Source organism: Vanacampus margaritifer, chromosome 14 (genome assembly GCF_051991255.1).
Source record: "Vanacampus margaritifer isolate UIUO_Vmar chromosome 14, RoL_Vmar_1.0, whole genome shotgun sequence".
Taxonomy (NCBI): Eukaryota; Metazoa; Chordata; class Actinopteri; order Syngnathiformes; family Syngnathidae; genus Vanacampus; species Vanacampus margaritifer.
Window position 1 is genome coordinate 2,869,217 of NC_135445.1, and position 13,721 is coordinate 2,882,937.

The 13,721-nt window shown below is 39.1% G+C and overlaps 1 protein-coding gene across 4 annotated transcripts in view; it reads left to right on the plus strand.

Moving 5' to 3' along the window:
- The window catches only part of lamc3 (laminin, gamma 3), an 87,064-nt gene that overhangs the window by 29,984 nt on the left and 43,359 nt on the right, over positions 1-13,721 (plus strand). For 3 of the 4 annotated variants that reach the window (XM_077585881.1, XM_077585880.1, XM_077585883.1), the window contains 6 exons: positions 555-736; positions 4,242-4,430; positions 5,572-5,692; positions 8,351-8,449; positions 9,872-10,008; positions 11,565-11,684. In XM_077585881.1, the coding sequence (XP_077442007.1) occupies positions 555-736; positions 4,242-4,430; positions 5,572-5,692; positions 8,351-8,449; positions 9,872-10,008; positions 11,565-11,684 (848 nt within the window). The remainder of the gene's footprint in view (positions 1-554; positions 737-4,241; positions 4,431-5,571; positions 5,693-8,350; positions 8,450-9,871; positions 10,009-11,564; positions 11,685-13,721) is intronic. The other variant, XM_077585882.1, reaches the window with a different exon arrangement.

A 13,721-nucleotide genomic window follows, 5' to 3' on the forward strand; every position in this document is an offset into this window, starting at 1 on the left:
GTTGGTTTGTTGCTTGATTATAATTTTTTTGTTCGTTTTTTTTTTTTTTTTTTTCGCCAAAAAGTTAGTTAGTTAGTTAGTTAGTTAGCTAGTTAGCTAGACTTTGAAAATACTACAGAACCGTTTTCTGCAAAATGTTTGTTTACTCTGTCAGGCACGTATTAAGTCACAGTAGGTTGTTTGTGTGCTTGTTAGTTGTAAGTGGTTAGCTGTTTTGTTGGTTGACTGTTACTTAAAGTAGTAGTTGTTGGTTTCCAAGATGGTTAAGTATGGTGTTGGTAAATCTTTTGATCATTTGGACGGTTGGTTAGTTGTTTGGTAGCTTTGTTTAGTCAGTCAGTACTTCCAGTATTTATTCATGTGCATCCCTTTTTTTAGTTGGTTAATCAACAACCAAATCAAATGACCAATTATTTAAGTAGTGCTAACCTACTGTCTTAAGTAACTAACATAAGTTACTAATGTAAATATTTGTTTTGTTGTTCGTTTGGATGGTCAACCGGTTGGTTAGCTAGTGAAAGGACATACCACATTAACGCACCTGTCGTCCACAGATGCAAGTGCAATGGCCACGCCAGCGAGTGCTTGTGGGCGGAGCATGATAGAAACGGAGACGGACACCTGATCTGCGCCTGCCACCATCACACGGCTGGAGACGACTGCCAGAGATGTCAGCCCTTCTACCAGGACAGACCTTGGGCGCGGGCCACCGGGGAATCGGCTAACGAGTGCTTGCGTGAGTTGACTTTATAAGCCAACGCTCGATGTGGCAAAACTATTTTAAATTTTTTAAAAATATTCTCCAAAATAATAATAAATAAATAATAAATGCTTTGCAAGACTACATAAAACATGTTAGTTAGTTAGTTAGTTAGTTAGAAATAATTTGCAAAGTTAGAAATGCTTTGCAAAACTACATAAACATGTTAGTTAGTTAGTTAGTTAGACTAATTTCTGCAAAATGTTAGGTAGGTAGCAAGAGTTCATGCTAGCTACAGAACCGATTGCTGCAAAAATGTTAGTTCCGTTATTTGTTAATTTATTTGCTTTAGTTAGGTAGTTAGTCAGTAATGTTTCGCTTAAAATTAGTTAGACTTTTTTTTTTACATGTACCGTTGAGTCGTGATTTAAAAATATCGCTTCTAAAACCGTACAGCGTGTGCCCAGCTTAAGAGGATGACTTGAATTGAGAAATAAATAAATAAAGGCCGCTGTCGTACATTCTATAAATATGCGGGAATTCTGGAACACACTGTACCTTTGAAGCGGCATCTGTGTTTTTTGTGTTGAGGCGTACATTTGAAGTAGCTTTGCACATCTGTTTGCCAGGAGCATCGGCAGCGTGTGTGAATTGGAGTGTTTATCAGTCTTGGCTCATCATACTTTGACGGAAGGCTGTCAGGGAGGACTCGGAATTGGCTCGCTTTGGGGAGAATAAAAACATAAAGCCTACAAGTCCCCCACCAATTGAAGTCGATTTTGCAGTGCGCTTGTTTTTAATTACTCTTACTCTTAATTCCAAGCAGCAGGCGCTTTAAATGAAAGAGTGAATTAATCAGTGCTGTCTAATAATAAATAAATCTATCAAAGAAAAGACACAGAATGTGAAGTCTTGTCATGTGTGTAAAAATAATGTTGGTTCAGAGTTTTTGGTCCACTAGTCTTTGTAATTGTGTGTTAGCCACCATAATGATCTTCCGCTACAGAGGGCTTTGTTTGTTTTCTGCTAATCAGCAGCAGAAATAATAAGAAACTCAAGAGTCATATCTTTTAATTCCGCAACATTAAGTTGAGCTCATTCCATATAGTAAAAATGGAATGGTGGACATTTGGCCAAATTTCCCCAATGAGGAAACATGGTGGTTAGTTAGTTAGTTAGTTAGTTAGTTAGTTAGTTTCACTGGTCAAATGAATTTGCTTCAATCTGTTAGTTAGTTAGTTAGTTAGTTAGTTAGTTAGTTACATTAACTTGTTTCGATGGTTGATTTAGTTAGTTAGTTAGTTAGTTAGTTTCACTGGTCAAATGAATTTGCTTCAATCTGTTAGTTAGTTACATTAACTTGTTTCGATGGTTGATTTAGTTAGTTAGTTAGTTAGTTAGTTAGTTTCACTGGCCATATGAATTTGCTTCAATCTGTTAGTTAGTTAGTTAGTTAGTTAGTTAGTTAGTTAGTTAGTTAGTTAGTTAGTTAGTTAGTTAGTTAGTTACATTAACTTGTTTCAATGGATGATTTAGTTAGTTAGTTATCAATGTATAAATGTGGCAATTAATTCAAAATTGTAACAACTCCTAATAAGAAAAAAAAAATCCCGGTATATGACGCCTCATCCCATCTGCAGTTGAGTTAAAACATTTTTGCATAGCTACTAATCGGCCAAACGCCATGCATGTCAAGGGGCCACTTAAAAAACGAACGGCACTCTCTCAACTAGGCTAATGCCCACCAGACCAAACCCAGAGGAGCCATACGGGGGCAACGCATACCTCCTGCAGGGTCGCGTTATGCAAATTAAAGAGTGCTCAGAAGCGGCCAACGGGACTCTGATGTGCTGCACTAAGAGCCTCCGAGGAGACGTTAGCACCTCTTAAAGTGCAATGACAATACGGCCGCTGCAGTAAGTATATACCGCCACGCCTCCACGCACACACCAGGCTGCGGGGAGTGTGCGGCTTGTGGAGACGTTTGCATTTATGCTGTTGCTGTGCACTTAAACTGTTTTTACGCCACCAGAGGGCAAGCACTTAAAGAGCTCAAAACCTATTATGTGAAACCTCAACTTCAATCCCTAATTTCAATCTTGAACACGTTTCAAACCCAAACCTTGAAACCTTCATTTGGAGTTCTAAACCAGGTTCCAAACCCTAATTTGACACCCTCATGCGAAACTTCAACTCTGGCTTCAAACCTTATTCCAAGCTTCGAACCGTAATTAAAAACCTCTAACCTTTAATTAAGAATTTGACACTCTCATGTGTAACGCTAAACCAGTCTTGAAGCACTAACCCAAGTTTAAAAACCTAAAAATCCCGTCAAAAAACATAATTTGAAATTCTAACCCAGACTTACAACCATGAATAGAAGTTCTGGCTTTTCACCCTAACCTATGCTTGAAAACTTAACCCCTGCTAGAACCCTAAACTGTCTCCAAACCCTAATTTGAAATTCTAACTCACCATCGAAACACTAAACCTTGTTTAAAACCAAAATTTGAAACTCTTTCTCAGCCCATGAAACCGTAACTTGAGACCCTAACCTTTGCTATAAGCTTTAATTCATGAACCTGAATGAAAACTTTGGACTGTACATTTAAGTGGTTTGTTTCGTTATATTTACTGAGCTCATTCTTCCTTGTTCCAGTATCAGCTCAGTGGTCAAGTGGTGCCTACCCTCAGACTTGGAGGTTGTGGGTTCAATCCCTGGCTGTGTCATACTAAAGACAATAAAAAGGAAAGCTGTTACCTCCCTGTTTGACACTCAGGCTAAGTTATCCAAGCGTAAAAAAAAATTCTAGTACCGTTTATTACAGCTTGAAAAAAATCAACATTACTTCTTTTTAGTCTAAAAAATACTATTTTCAAGACCGCTGTGGTTGATATGGGCCTAGTATTATTTTCTTATTTTTCAAAATCTTACAGGTAAATTTCAGTACAATTTTCTTGTTCTCTTGGCAGATAATTATTATTTTTTTAATTAACAATATTTTTTTCAAAAAAAAATTCCCAGCCTTTTTGCAGTGTAAGTCCATAAAAAAAAACGACAACTTTTTTATTGACCCCGTCGTTGTCCTGCATTACCCGCTGCGAATTTTTGCAAAACATTGCAATTTATCTTTCAAACTAGGCAAGCTGCCTCATAGTTGGAGGGGGGGGGGGCTTAGCATATGGCAAACACGAGCACAACAGAGAGAAAGCGAGAAAGCTGTATTCATAATAAAACGGGCAATTTCACCTAAATCCCCCCTCAGGGTGGCTGGGCAAAAACTAGAGAGGGATTTGCAGCTCGCAGCAACGATGCGGCCTTATCAGCTGACTAATTTGCTCTTGTATCAACACAAATTACAAATTACGCTATCTCAACTTCCCCCCCGACGGCCGACCGGCTCCTCATTAGGCCCGTGTGAAATGAGATTAGCAGCCGGCTTGGAAATGATCATCCAATCCCAGAGCGCCGCGTATCACCGCACATATCCCCTCACCCGGCTGCTTACTTCTGTTTGTTTTTTTTCCTGACCTCCTTCAGGGTGCAACTGCAGCGGCCGCTCGGACCGTTGCGCCTTCGACCTGGAGCAGTACCGCAGCACGGGCAGCGGGGGGCGCTGTCTGGAGTGCCGCGGCAACACGGACGGCGCTCACTGCGAGCGGTGCCGGGAGAACCACTACAGGGCGTCGCCCGACCAGCCCTGCCTGCCTTGCGACTGCAACACCGACGGTGAATTTTCCGTCTCACTTGAAGTTGACTGAAAACATTTTATTTAAAAAAAAAAAAGGAGAGAAAAGTCGTTGCAGATTTAAACACCACAACGATCAACCAAACCTCATAATTTCACCTAGCAAAGTTCCGCGATAAATTGTTTAAAAAAAAATATCACAAAATCATGTGTGAAACCTAATCTTGAAACCATATCCCGGTCTTGAAACCCTAACACTTGTTTGAAACCCTATTTTGTGCTCCTGCTTTGAAACCCTAACGCTTGTTTGAAAGCATCATTTGAAGACATAACCCTAGTTTTTAACCCAAATTAGAAATCTTGACCCAACTCAGTGTTCCTTCGATGATAACGTTATGGGGAAAATAATCGGCCGATTATACTCGGCGTCCAATTAATCGGTCGGGCCCTAACTCTAACCCTTGTTTTGTTAACTCAAACCAAGATTTGAAACCCTGGCCTAGACACACCGGCTTGAAACCCTACCCATTGTTTTGAAACTCTCATTTGAAACAGTAAGGCAAGCTTGAAACCCTAACTTGAAATCTTAACAATTGTCTGAAATTGACAAATTTGAAACACTTAACCTCGCTTCAAAATCTTGTTTCAAACCATAACCCTTTTTTGAAACCTTCATTTGAGAATTTAACCCAAACTTGAAACCATATTTAGAAAACATAACATAACTACATTTGAAACATTAACATTTCAAACCCCAACCCTTGCTTTATTGAATGGAAGGGTTTTTTCTTTATTATTATTATTATTAATGTCCCATCAATGGAAGGCTTTCTACCGGCAGAGGATGCCAATTTTGCGACCTAATTCCTCAACGATGCGAGGCGATGGTCCCGCCTATCGATCACCCGCGATAACAGACTCCATCCGCCGAGCAAGCCGCTGCCGGCCGCAATGCCCCAGTCGCTCTTTTCTCTCCATTAACCCGAGCGGGTGGCGTGTTCACATAATTTCCCGCTCGCCCGGCCGCCTCTTTCCCTAACACAAATCCAATAGCAGGTGTTCTGTTATTCCCGGAATTGATTAAGCACGCATTGATCGCTCATAACCGTAACCCTTCCGGCTCGCCATTTTCTCTCTTTTTATGTCTTCCTGCCGTAACCGGCCTCGGCCTCGGCCCGGCAGGCTCGGCGAGTCTGCAGTGTGACAGCGAGGGACGATGCGCATGCGGCGGCCCAGGCGTGACGGGGGACAAGTGTGACACATGTCGCCCGGGATTCCACTCGCTCGGCCCCGGTGGCTGCAGGTGAGCAGCAACGCAATGCACGCACACACACACACACATATATATATATATATATATAATAGGGGTGTCAAAATGATTGCGTTACTTTTTCAGTTTATTTCCTTTAACGCCACTCATTTTTTAAATGCACAATTAATGACCGCCCCTTACTTGGAATGTCTGTACTGGGGGAATTCCAGTCGCAACGCAGCAGACACATCCACGTCAGAATTTAGCAGTAATAAATGTAATATGAATGCATATATTTTTGGAGACCGGGGCCAAGTTGTATTTTACCATTTTTAAAATGTGCAGAATTTCTGCTTACTTTCTACTTCATGTTAAAGATTAGATAGCTCTGAGCTGTCACCAACGTCGTACAAATTCAATGATGCCATCTAGTGGCAGAAAAATGACTTAAAACAAATCAATATCACACTAATTTTTTTACAGTACATATTTTTAATTGTAACTGAATTTTATGAATTATTATGAAATTACTGTGTCAATGGAAAAAAAATGCAGTTTAAAATTAAAAATTAAAAAGACTATGAGAAAAATTTAGAACAGATATAAAATTTATATATAGAGAGAGAGAGAGAGAGAGATTTATGTATTTATTTATTTATTTTTAAATGGAGCGATTGACTTCTGACATGTTTCAGAGGGAAACCGGCTCTGACCTTGTGTCAAGGCATTTTCCCCCACTTCTCCAGAAATCGAGTCGGGATTACAATTTTTGTTTGTTGACGATTCCTAAATAAGCCTCGTGTTTGTGTTTTACATTAAGGAGAACCAAACAGTACACACAACAACATTATCACCTGCAGCACGTTTGCATAAGAGCATTAGTTGGGGGATCACATTAGCATATTTTTAGCTGCAAATCCTGACGCTGCGGATGACTGTGTCGCACTTAGACAACCCCCCCCCAAAAAAAAATGTTTTAAAACAGCCTCCCATCGTTTTTTCCCCCCTCACGGCCTCACCGACTCAGCACCCACCCACCCGCTGTGCTGCAGTTGCGAGCGCTTCGTAGTGCACGTACGAGTGCACGCGTAGATGACCTCCGACCAAACCTGCTTGTTGCCATGGCGACCACATCCATCAGCTAAACTTCACAGGAGAGATTGAGACGCTGGAGAAAAAAAAAAAAGATCCTCCTTCGACAACTGCCCTGCCCATGAAATTAACAAAAAATATATTTTTTATCAAATTTGAGCGCCATGTCTTTTTTCTTGGATCCTTTTTGAGGGATTGTTAACTCATTTGCTTTCCAAAAACGTATAAACATGTTTACATTTTAAATGTTTAAAGTGTCCCAAAGACGTATTTATACGTTTTTTATGTTGTTGTTTTTTATGCTAGCGCATAGGTGTCAAACTCCAAAATGGCTGGCTTCCTGAGTCTTAATGGAAGTGGCTGCTTGAGACTTTTTTGTGCGTCTACTAATGATCGACATATCTACCAAATTTCATGCTGCTAAATAAAAGAATTTTCAAAAGTAGCACATTTTAGAAGTTGTTTTATGGTGAGTAAAATAATCTTCGCTGCCTTGTTTTCTCTGTGTCAAACCAAAATGGCCGACTTCCAAATTGACTTCACTGCATCTTGCATGCCAGGCCATGTTTTAGGTTGTTTATATTCAAGGTGTATACATGGTGGCGCTGTCTGACCCCCTCCACCTGCTCGGCGGAATGTTAATGCTCCTATTGTTGATTACGGGCCCAAGAGGCCACAACATTAGGTACACCTCTACATTCTAATTAGGTTTTCTTGTTGTAGTCAGGGTTGGACTAGCACAAAAAAGGGCCTGGACTTTTGAGTTAAGCCCACCAGCCGGCACAGCCCAAATCCCGATCTTTTTGCCTTACACATAGTTCTGCCACTGATATGGACTCATGTTGGTTTAGTTTAATGGACTAGTCCCCCTAAATTGTGGGCCAAAAATGGAGGAAAACAATAATTAAAAAGCATTACATCGACCTCAAAAGATTCCGGCCCACCGGGCATCTGCCCCGTATGACAGATGGCCAATCCAGCCCTGGTTGCCGACAGCTACATTTAGCCAAAAAGTTTTCTAGCAAATTAGCGCTACGCACACAACGATAAATAGCACAGGTGCTACAAGGAACGTCTTTCTTCCTACTTCAAATCAAATCAGTACAAAGAGGGATTACATTTGGGTATTGTGCGTTATTTATTGTTTATTTGGCGCTTTCTTTCCTCAAATCCTACGTGGGACATGCACGTTGAAATGAGATAGGAGGACGTCGATGCATCACAGCTTCGCTTACCTTATGGCCATTTATTACACAGATTAGATTTAGTGAAACGCGGTGAGAATGCAGACGTCCTGACTGCACACAACACACACACACACACACACACACACACACACACACACACAGCCTTCCATCATAGATGCTGAAAAATCAGGCGGCTGAGCAACGGTGTGAATTATTCAGTCCACTGGAGCAGAAACAAGGGGAGACGCTTTTGCTGGCAGATAATTAAATTATTTGCAATAGCGCCTCTCATTAAAATTAGATTTGCTGTTCCAAACAAAAGCAATCAATCGCAAAAGGCCGTCAAGCGCTTTTTTTTTCTTTTCTTTTCCGCCTTCTTCCGCCTTTTGGGCCGCCTGACTCGCCGCTTTTGTCAACTCTGTATCCGCAGGCCGTGCGAGTGCGTCCCTGGCGGCAGCGTGGGCGACTGCTCGCCGCTGGACGGTGCCTGTCGCTGCAAGGCCAACGCCGAGGGGGGGGGATGCGGCAGGTGAGGCTGCGCGGTCAACCTGTCATCAACTCATTTATTGCAAACCTGCAGAATAGGGTTCTGTGGCAATATGAGCACCAGACTTTCTTCTTTCACCAGGAAAAAAAGGTTTTCTTATGGCCTTATCCGTTCTTTGGTAATCAGCAGTAAAAGATTATTTGATTTCACCAAAAATCATGAGAAACATGATTGATTTGCCAATCATGTTGCTTATTCTAACTATAAAAATGCAGCCAGGGGTCTGCAACCTGGGGGCTCTTTAGTGCCTCTCCTGTGACTCCCTGGGGATCTCTAAAAATTGGGTAGACGTTGATATTTTTAACCAATTTATTTTTATTTTTTAGATAAAATATTATTCAAATAAATTAAGGATTTAGATTTTTTTTTTTTTTTATAAATAATTAAATTGCCAAGAAATGTCGGAGTCCAAAATTTTAAAAGAGAGATGAAAGTTAAATGAAAAAGTTTTAAAACTTGTCTTTGGTAATTGCCCCAAAAAGTCAGAAAATAGATTTTTTTTATTTTATTTTTTTTTTAGGCAGACAAGAAAACGTTGGAAAAGTAACTATAAAATGTCCAAAAATAAAAGGAGATATCCTCAAAATTACCATGAAATTTACAAAAAAAATGCCTTTAAAAAGTCTGAAAATTTGTTTAAGAAAACGCAGTGGGGATAAATGTTGAAAAGGTTATCCATAAAGTGTTAAAACAAAAGAAGAAATCCTAAAAATTTCCATAAAATGTCCACAAAATTACCCCAAAAAAGTCAGAAATTTTATCTTTTCAAAAGGCAGAATTTTTTTTTTATGAAAAAGTAACAATAAAAATGCCCCAAATCCCGACAATATACACAGAATTGCAACAACAAAAAGTCTGAAAATTGTTCAAAAAGTTATCCATAAAATGTTAAAAAAACAAAAGAAGAAATCCAATAAAAATTACCATAAAATATCCACAAAATTGCCAAAAATGTCAGAATATTGATAGCAAAAAAGGTAGAAAAAAATTCCAAAAGTAGCCATAAAATGTCCTATAAACTGAAAAAGAATAGCAGAAAATTACCGTATGTCGTTAAAATTGCCAAAAATGTCAGTAATTTGACAAAAAAAGGGAGAAAAGTCTAGACTGACTCACAATTCGGACAGTATAAACCTATTTAAAAGGACTTGAAAATCAGTGACATGACATGAACAGTGGACCGCAATATTCTGCCTGACCTCACATGCCTGGCTCAGTTTGCCTTGTCCCTCACACATGGACAGCTACAGTTTACTCCCTGTTGGTCGCGATTCCTTGCAGCTGCGCTCCATTTGGACTCAAAACACACCAACTTGGCCTTGGTAAAAAGAAAGAAAAAAAAAAAAAGCTGCAGAACTGCCGACAAATGTGATTTTCAGTAACTGTGCGTGTGTGTGTGTGCAGATGCAAGCCAGGCTTCTTCAACATGCAAGAAATCAACCCGGCCGGCTGCCAGCCGTGTTTCTGCTTCGGTCACTCGCTGGCATGCACTTCGTCCGGTCGCTACGTGGGCGTCAACATCACTTCGGATTTCATGGAAGGTAAACTATTCGGGGGGAAGGGCGGCAGGTTTTTCCATCGACTTTTGGTATGTTTGGCTATGGAGGACCAAAACTGCTAAAATTAAAAATACATTTAAAAAAATTAACAAATGACTAAAAGTGAAAATAAAAATGGCTATAAAGAAATATATGTAAAAAATTTAATCCCAAAAAAATTATATATATGGAAATAAAAACAACAATAAATAAATAATATAATAATAATATAATTCCAAAATTAAATACAAATCTATTTATTTATTTATTTATGTATATATATATATATATATATATATATATATATATATATATATATATATATATGTATATATATATATATATATATATACATATATATGTATATATATATATATATATATATACATATATATGTATATATATATATATATATATATACATATATATGTATATATATATATATATATATATACATATATATGTATATATATATATATATATATACATATATATGTATATATATATATATATATATATATACATATATATGTATATATATATATATATATATATACATATATATGTATATATATATATATATATATATACATATATATGTATATATATATATATATATATATATATGTATATATATATATATATATATATATACATGTATATATGTATATATATATATATATACATGTATATATGTATATATATATATATATATATATATACATATATATGTATATATATATATATATATATATATATATATATGTATATATATATATATATATATATATATATATATGTATATATATATATATATATATATATATATATATATATATATATATATATATATATATATATATATACATATATATGTGTATATATATATATATATATATATATATATATATATATATATATACATATATATGTATATATATATATATATATATACATAAATAAATAAATAAATAGATTTGTATTTAATTTTGGAATTATATGTTTTAGATCCGTTTTTATTTTCCACTTTTAGTCATTTATTTATTTTAAATTTTGGCAGTTTTGGTCCATACTGCCAGGATGAAATGTTATTCAAATGAGGGGGTGGTCCTAATCATGTCTTGGGTTGGACTCCGTCGTTGCAAACTGCCTTTCATTGGTCGAGTAAGCGGCTCGGCGAAGAAGGAAGTCTCGCCGCCTTGAGTTGCTCGACAAGTCCAACCCAAGACTTAGGACCACCCCCTCATTTGAATAACATTTCGACCTGGCGGTTTGGACCAAAACTGCTAGCTAGCTAGCACCTGAAGCTAAAGCCACGCTCTGGCATGGTTTTTACTTTCTGGACCTGGATTTGCCACCTCTACGCCCGAAGTCCACCATTTTGGTTTGAAGCGGCCATTCGAGATTTTCTCCAATTGCAATAAAATTTTAACCGCATGCTCTTTTTGTTGTGACCTAATAATCCAGCATCCCTTAGGCCGTTGTTTGATACTTTTTGACATTCTTCACTCCGTTTCCACATCCCACTGTAACCTTTCCAAATGTCTTCTTGGGTCCAGATCAGGACGGCTGGCTGGGCGAGTTCTCCAGGGGTCGGCTTGACCCCCTGCTGTGGAAGGAGGGCGAAGTCTATTTACTGCCTCTCTCCGAGGAGGACCCCGGCTTCTACACAGCCCCGGGTGAGTTCCACCAGAAAATGATAGACACTGGACGGCATCCATGGCCGATCATCGTTCCCGGTGGCGGAGTTCCAGTCCATGGGAACGTGATTCATTTCTTATTTTTAGATAGTAACCCCCCCCGTCATAAATATGTCATTCATACGGGTCTTAGCGGAGCGTCTGTAATACCCGCCTTGTTTCCGTTGTTCCTGAGATTAAATGTGGTATTTGCCATTGGGTCCAACTGCGGATATTCCGTCCAAACGCCCAACCCGTCCCTCAACCCCAATCCTTTATCGGAGCCATTAGAAGATAAGGGAATAAGCTGGCCCCCGCCGCAGGATTTAGGGCTCATTTCTATCAGCTGCCCCAGCAGAGACGGCCTGATGGAATTGACCGCGTTGGAGAGGCAACAAAGTGGAAATTGGCTCCATTGCCAAGTCGGCTTCTCGCCGCCAAAGCCGCGAGGACCCTCCAGCGGGGCCCGGCCGTCCGCGGCCAGAAGCAAAACACTCGCAAGCCCATTAAACGATGTCTCCTCCAGGGTTTAGGCCTAAATTGCGGCAACACGGAGAGCTTTGTGGGACGCCATCATGGACGCGCTGATAGGCACCAGTTGCTGTCTTTGGAACATAATGTTGCAATTATGCCACTCAAGACTACTTCTCTGCTACTTTAAAATGCAGATATTTAACTTTAATACAATGCTGCACTCTAAAAAGATAAAGGTTAGAAAATATTGTATACAAAATTATTCACTGGAAAAAAAAATAATAATGGCCCTGACAAATAATAAGATAAAAAGCAGTATAGTTGAAGTGATCCATCTCAACTGAGAAAGGAGCTGTACTGAGTCACTTACAGTAGTTGTGAATCTCGTCTTCAATTGTGTCTGCGTGACTTTATTATACTGACACCTAGTGGCCAAGCTGTGCACACCAGAAAGAGCCACAATAAATGAAACATGATGCACAAACTCTTTACTACTTTGCATTATGTTTGATTGTGTTATTAGTAGGACCCGCTTTTAAAAAATCGGCAAAAAACAGCCAATTTGGGGGTTTTAATGCAATAAAAAGATAATGGCGTGCAAACATCCACACCCAACCCTACCAAAAAACAGAAAATAAGTCTGACCATATTTTTCTCCCTGTTGTAAAATGAAACGAATAATAAAGGACAAAATGTAAATTTTTGTTGTTGAAAGCGTTAAAGGACAAAAAATCAGCAATTTTATTCATCATGTATTATTTAAATTTATCTGTTAACTAATCAGTTATCGGAGTTTTATTCTGCCAAATATTGGCATGGGCCTAAAAAAATCCATAGTTCGGACCTAGTTATGTTTTTATTAAGTAAAGTGCTTTTTTGGGGGATATCGACAAACAATTTTTAAGAAGTTTTTTTTGGGGGTGGAAGTTACATTAATGGCAATTCCATTTAGGTGTGGTCACGCAATGACATCACCACGAAATAAACATTTGGCCTTATTAATACAATTGCAACGTGCTCATTAATCGTAATCATAATGCCTTACATTATCGCGTTGCAGCACAAAGCGGTTGTTTCTATGTGTGTTGTTCGTAACATGTTTTCAGGCCCAGATTGTCCGATTTATGAGAAAGCATTTGTGACCCCCGCCGGCAGTCACATCGGGGGCAGAATTCCATCAATCCTTTTTAAAAAATAAAAAAAAAATAGTCCAAGCGGGCCAAAGATGGTCTTAGCGATTCACACAACTCCAGAGACATAAGCCGACACTCGGCAGGACCACGCGTCACGCTCGTGCGCTCCCAAATGGCGGCTGACAAGTGGGTGTCGGACTTGGCGGCGACAGCTCGGCGGATTGCGTGAAAGTAAGATGGCGGTGGGGAGGGCGGCGGCGATCTCATTTGGGGGTGTCGCTGAATTGTCAGTGACGATCAGCAGGCTGGCGAAGCACTCGAGCCGTCACTCTTCGGCGCTTCATCCCCGGCATCCGATGGCCGCTTCTGACGTTTTTCATTTGGAATCAACATCTTGCATTGTCATGGACAACAAACTTGGGCTGGCCCG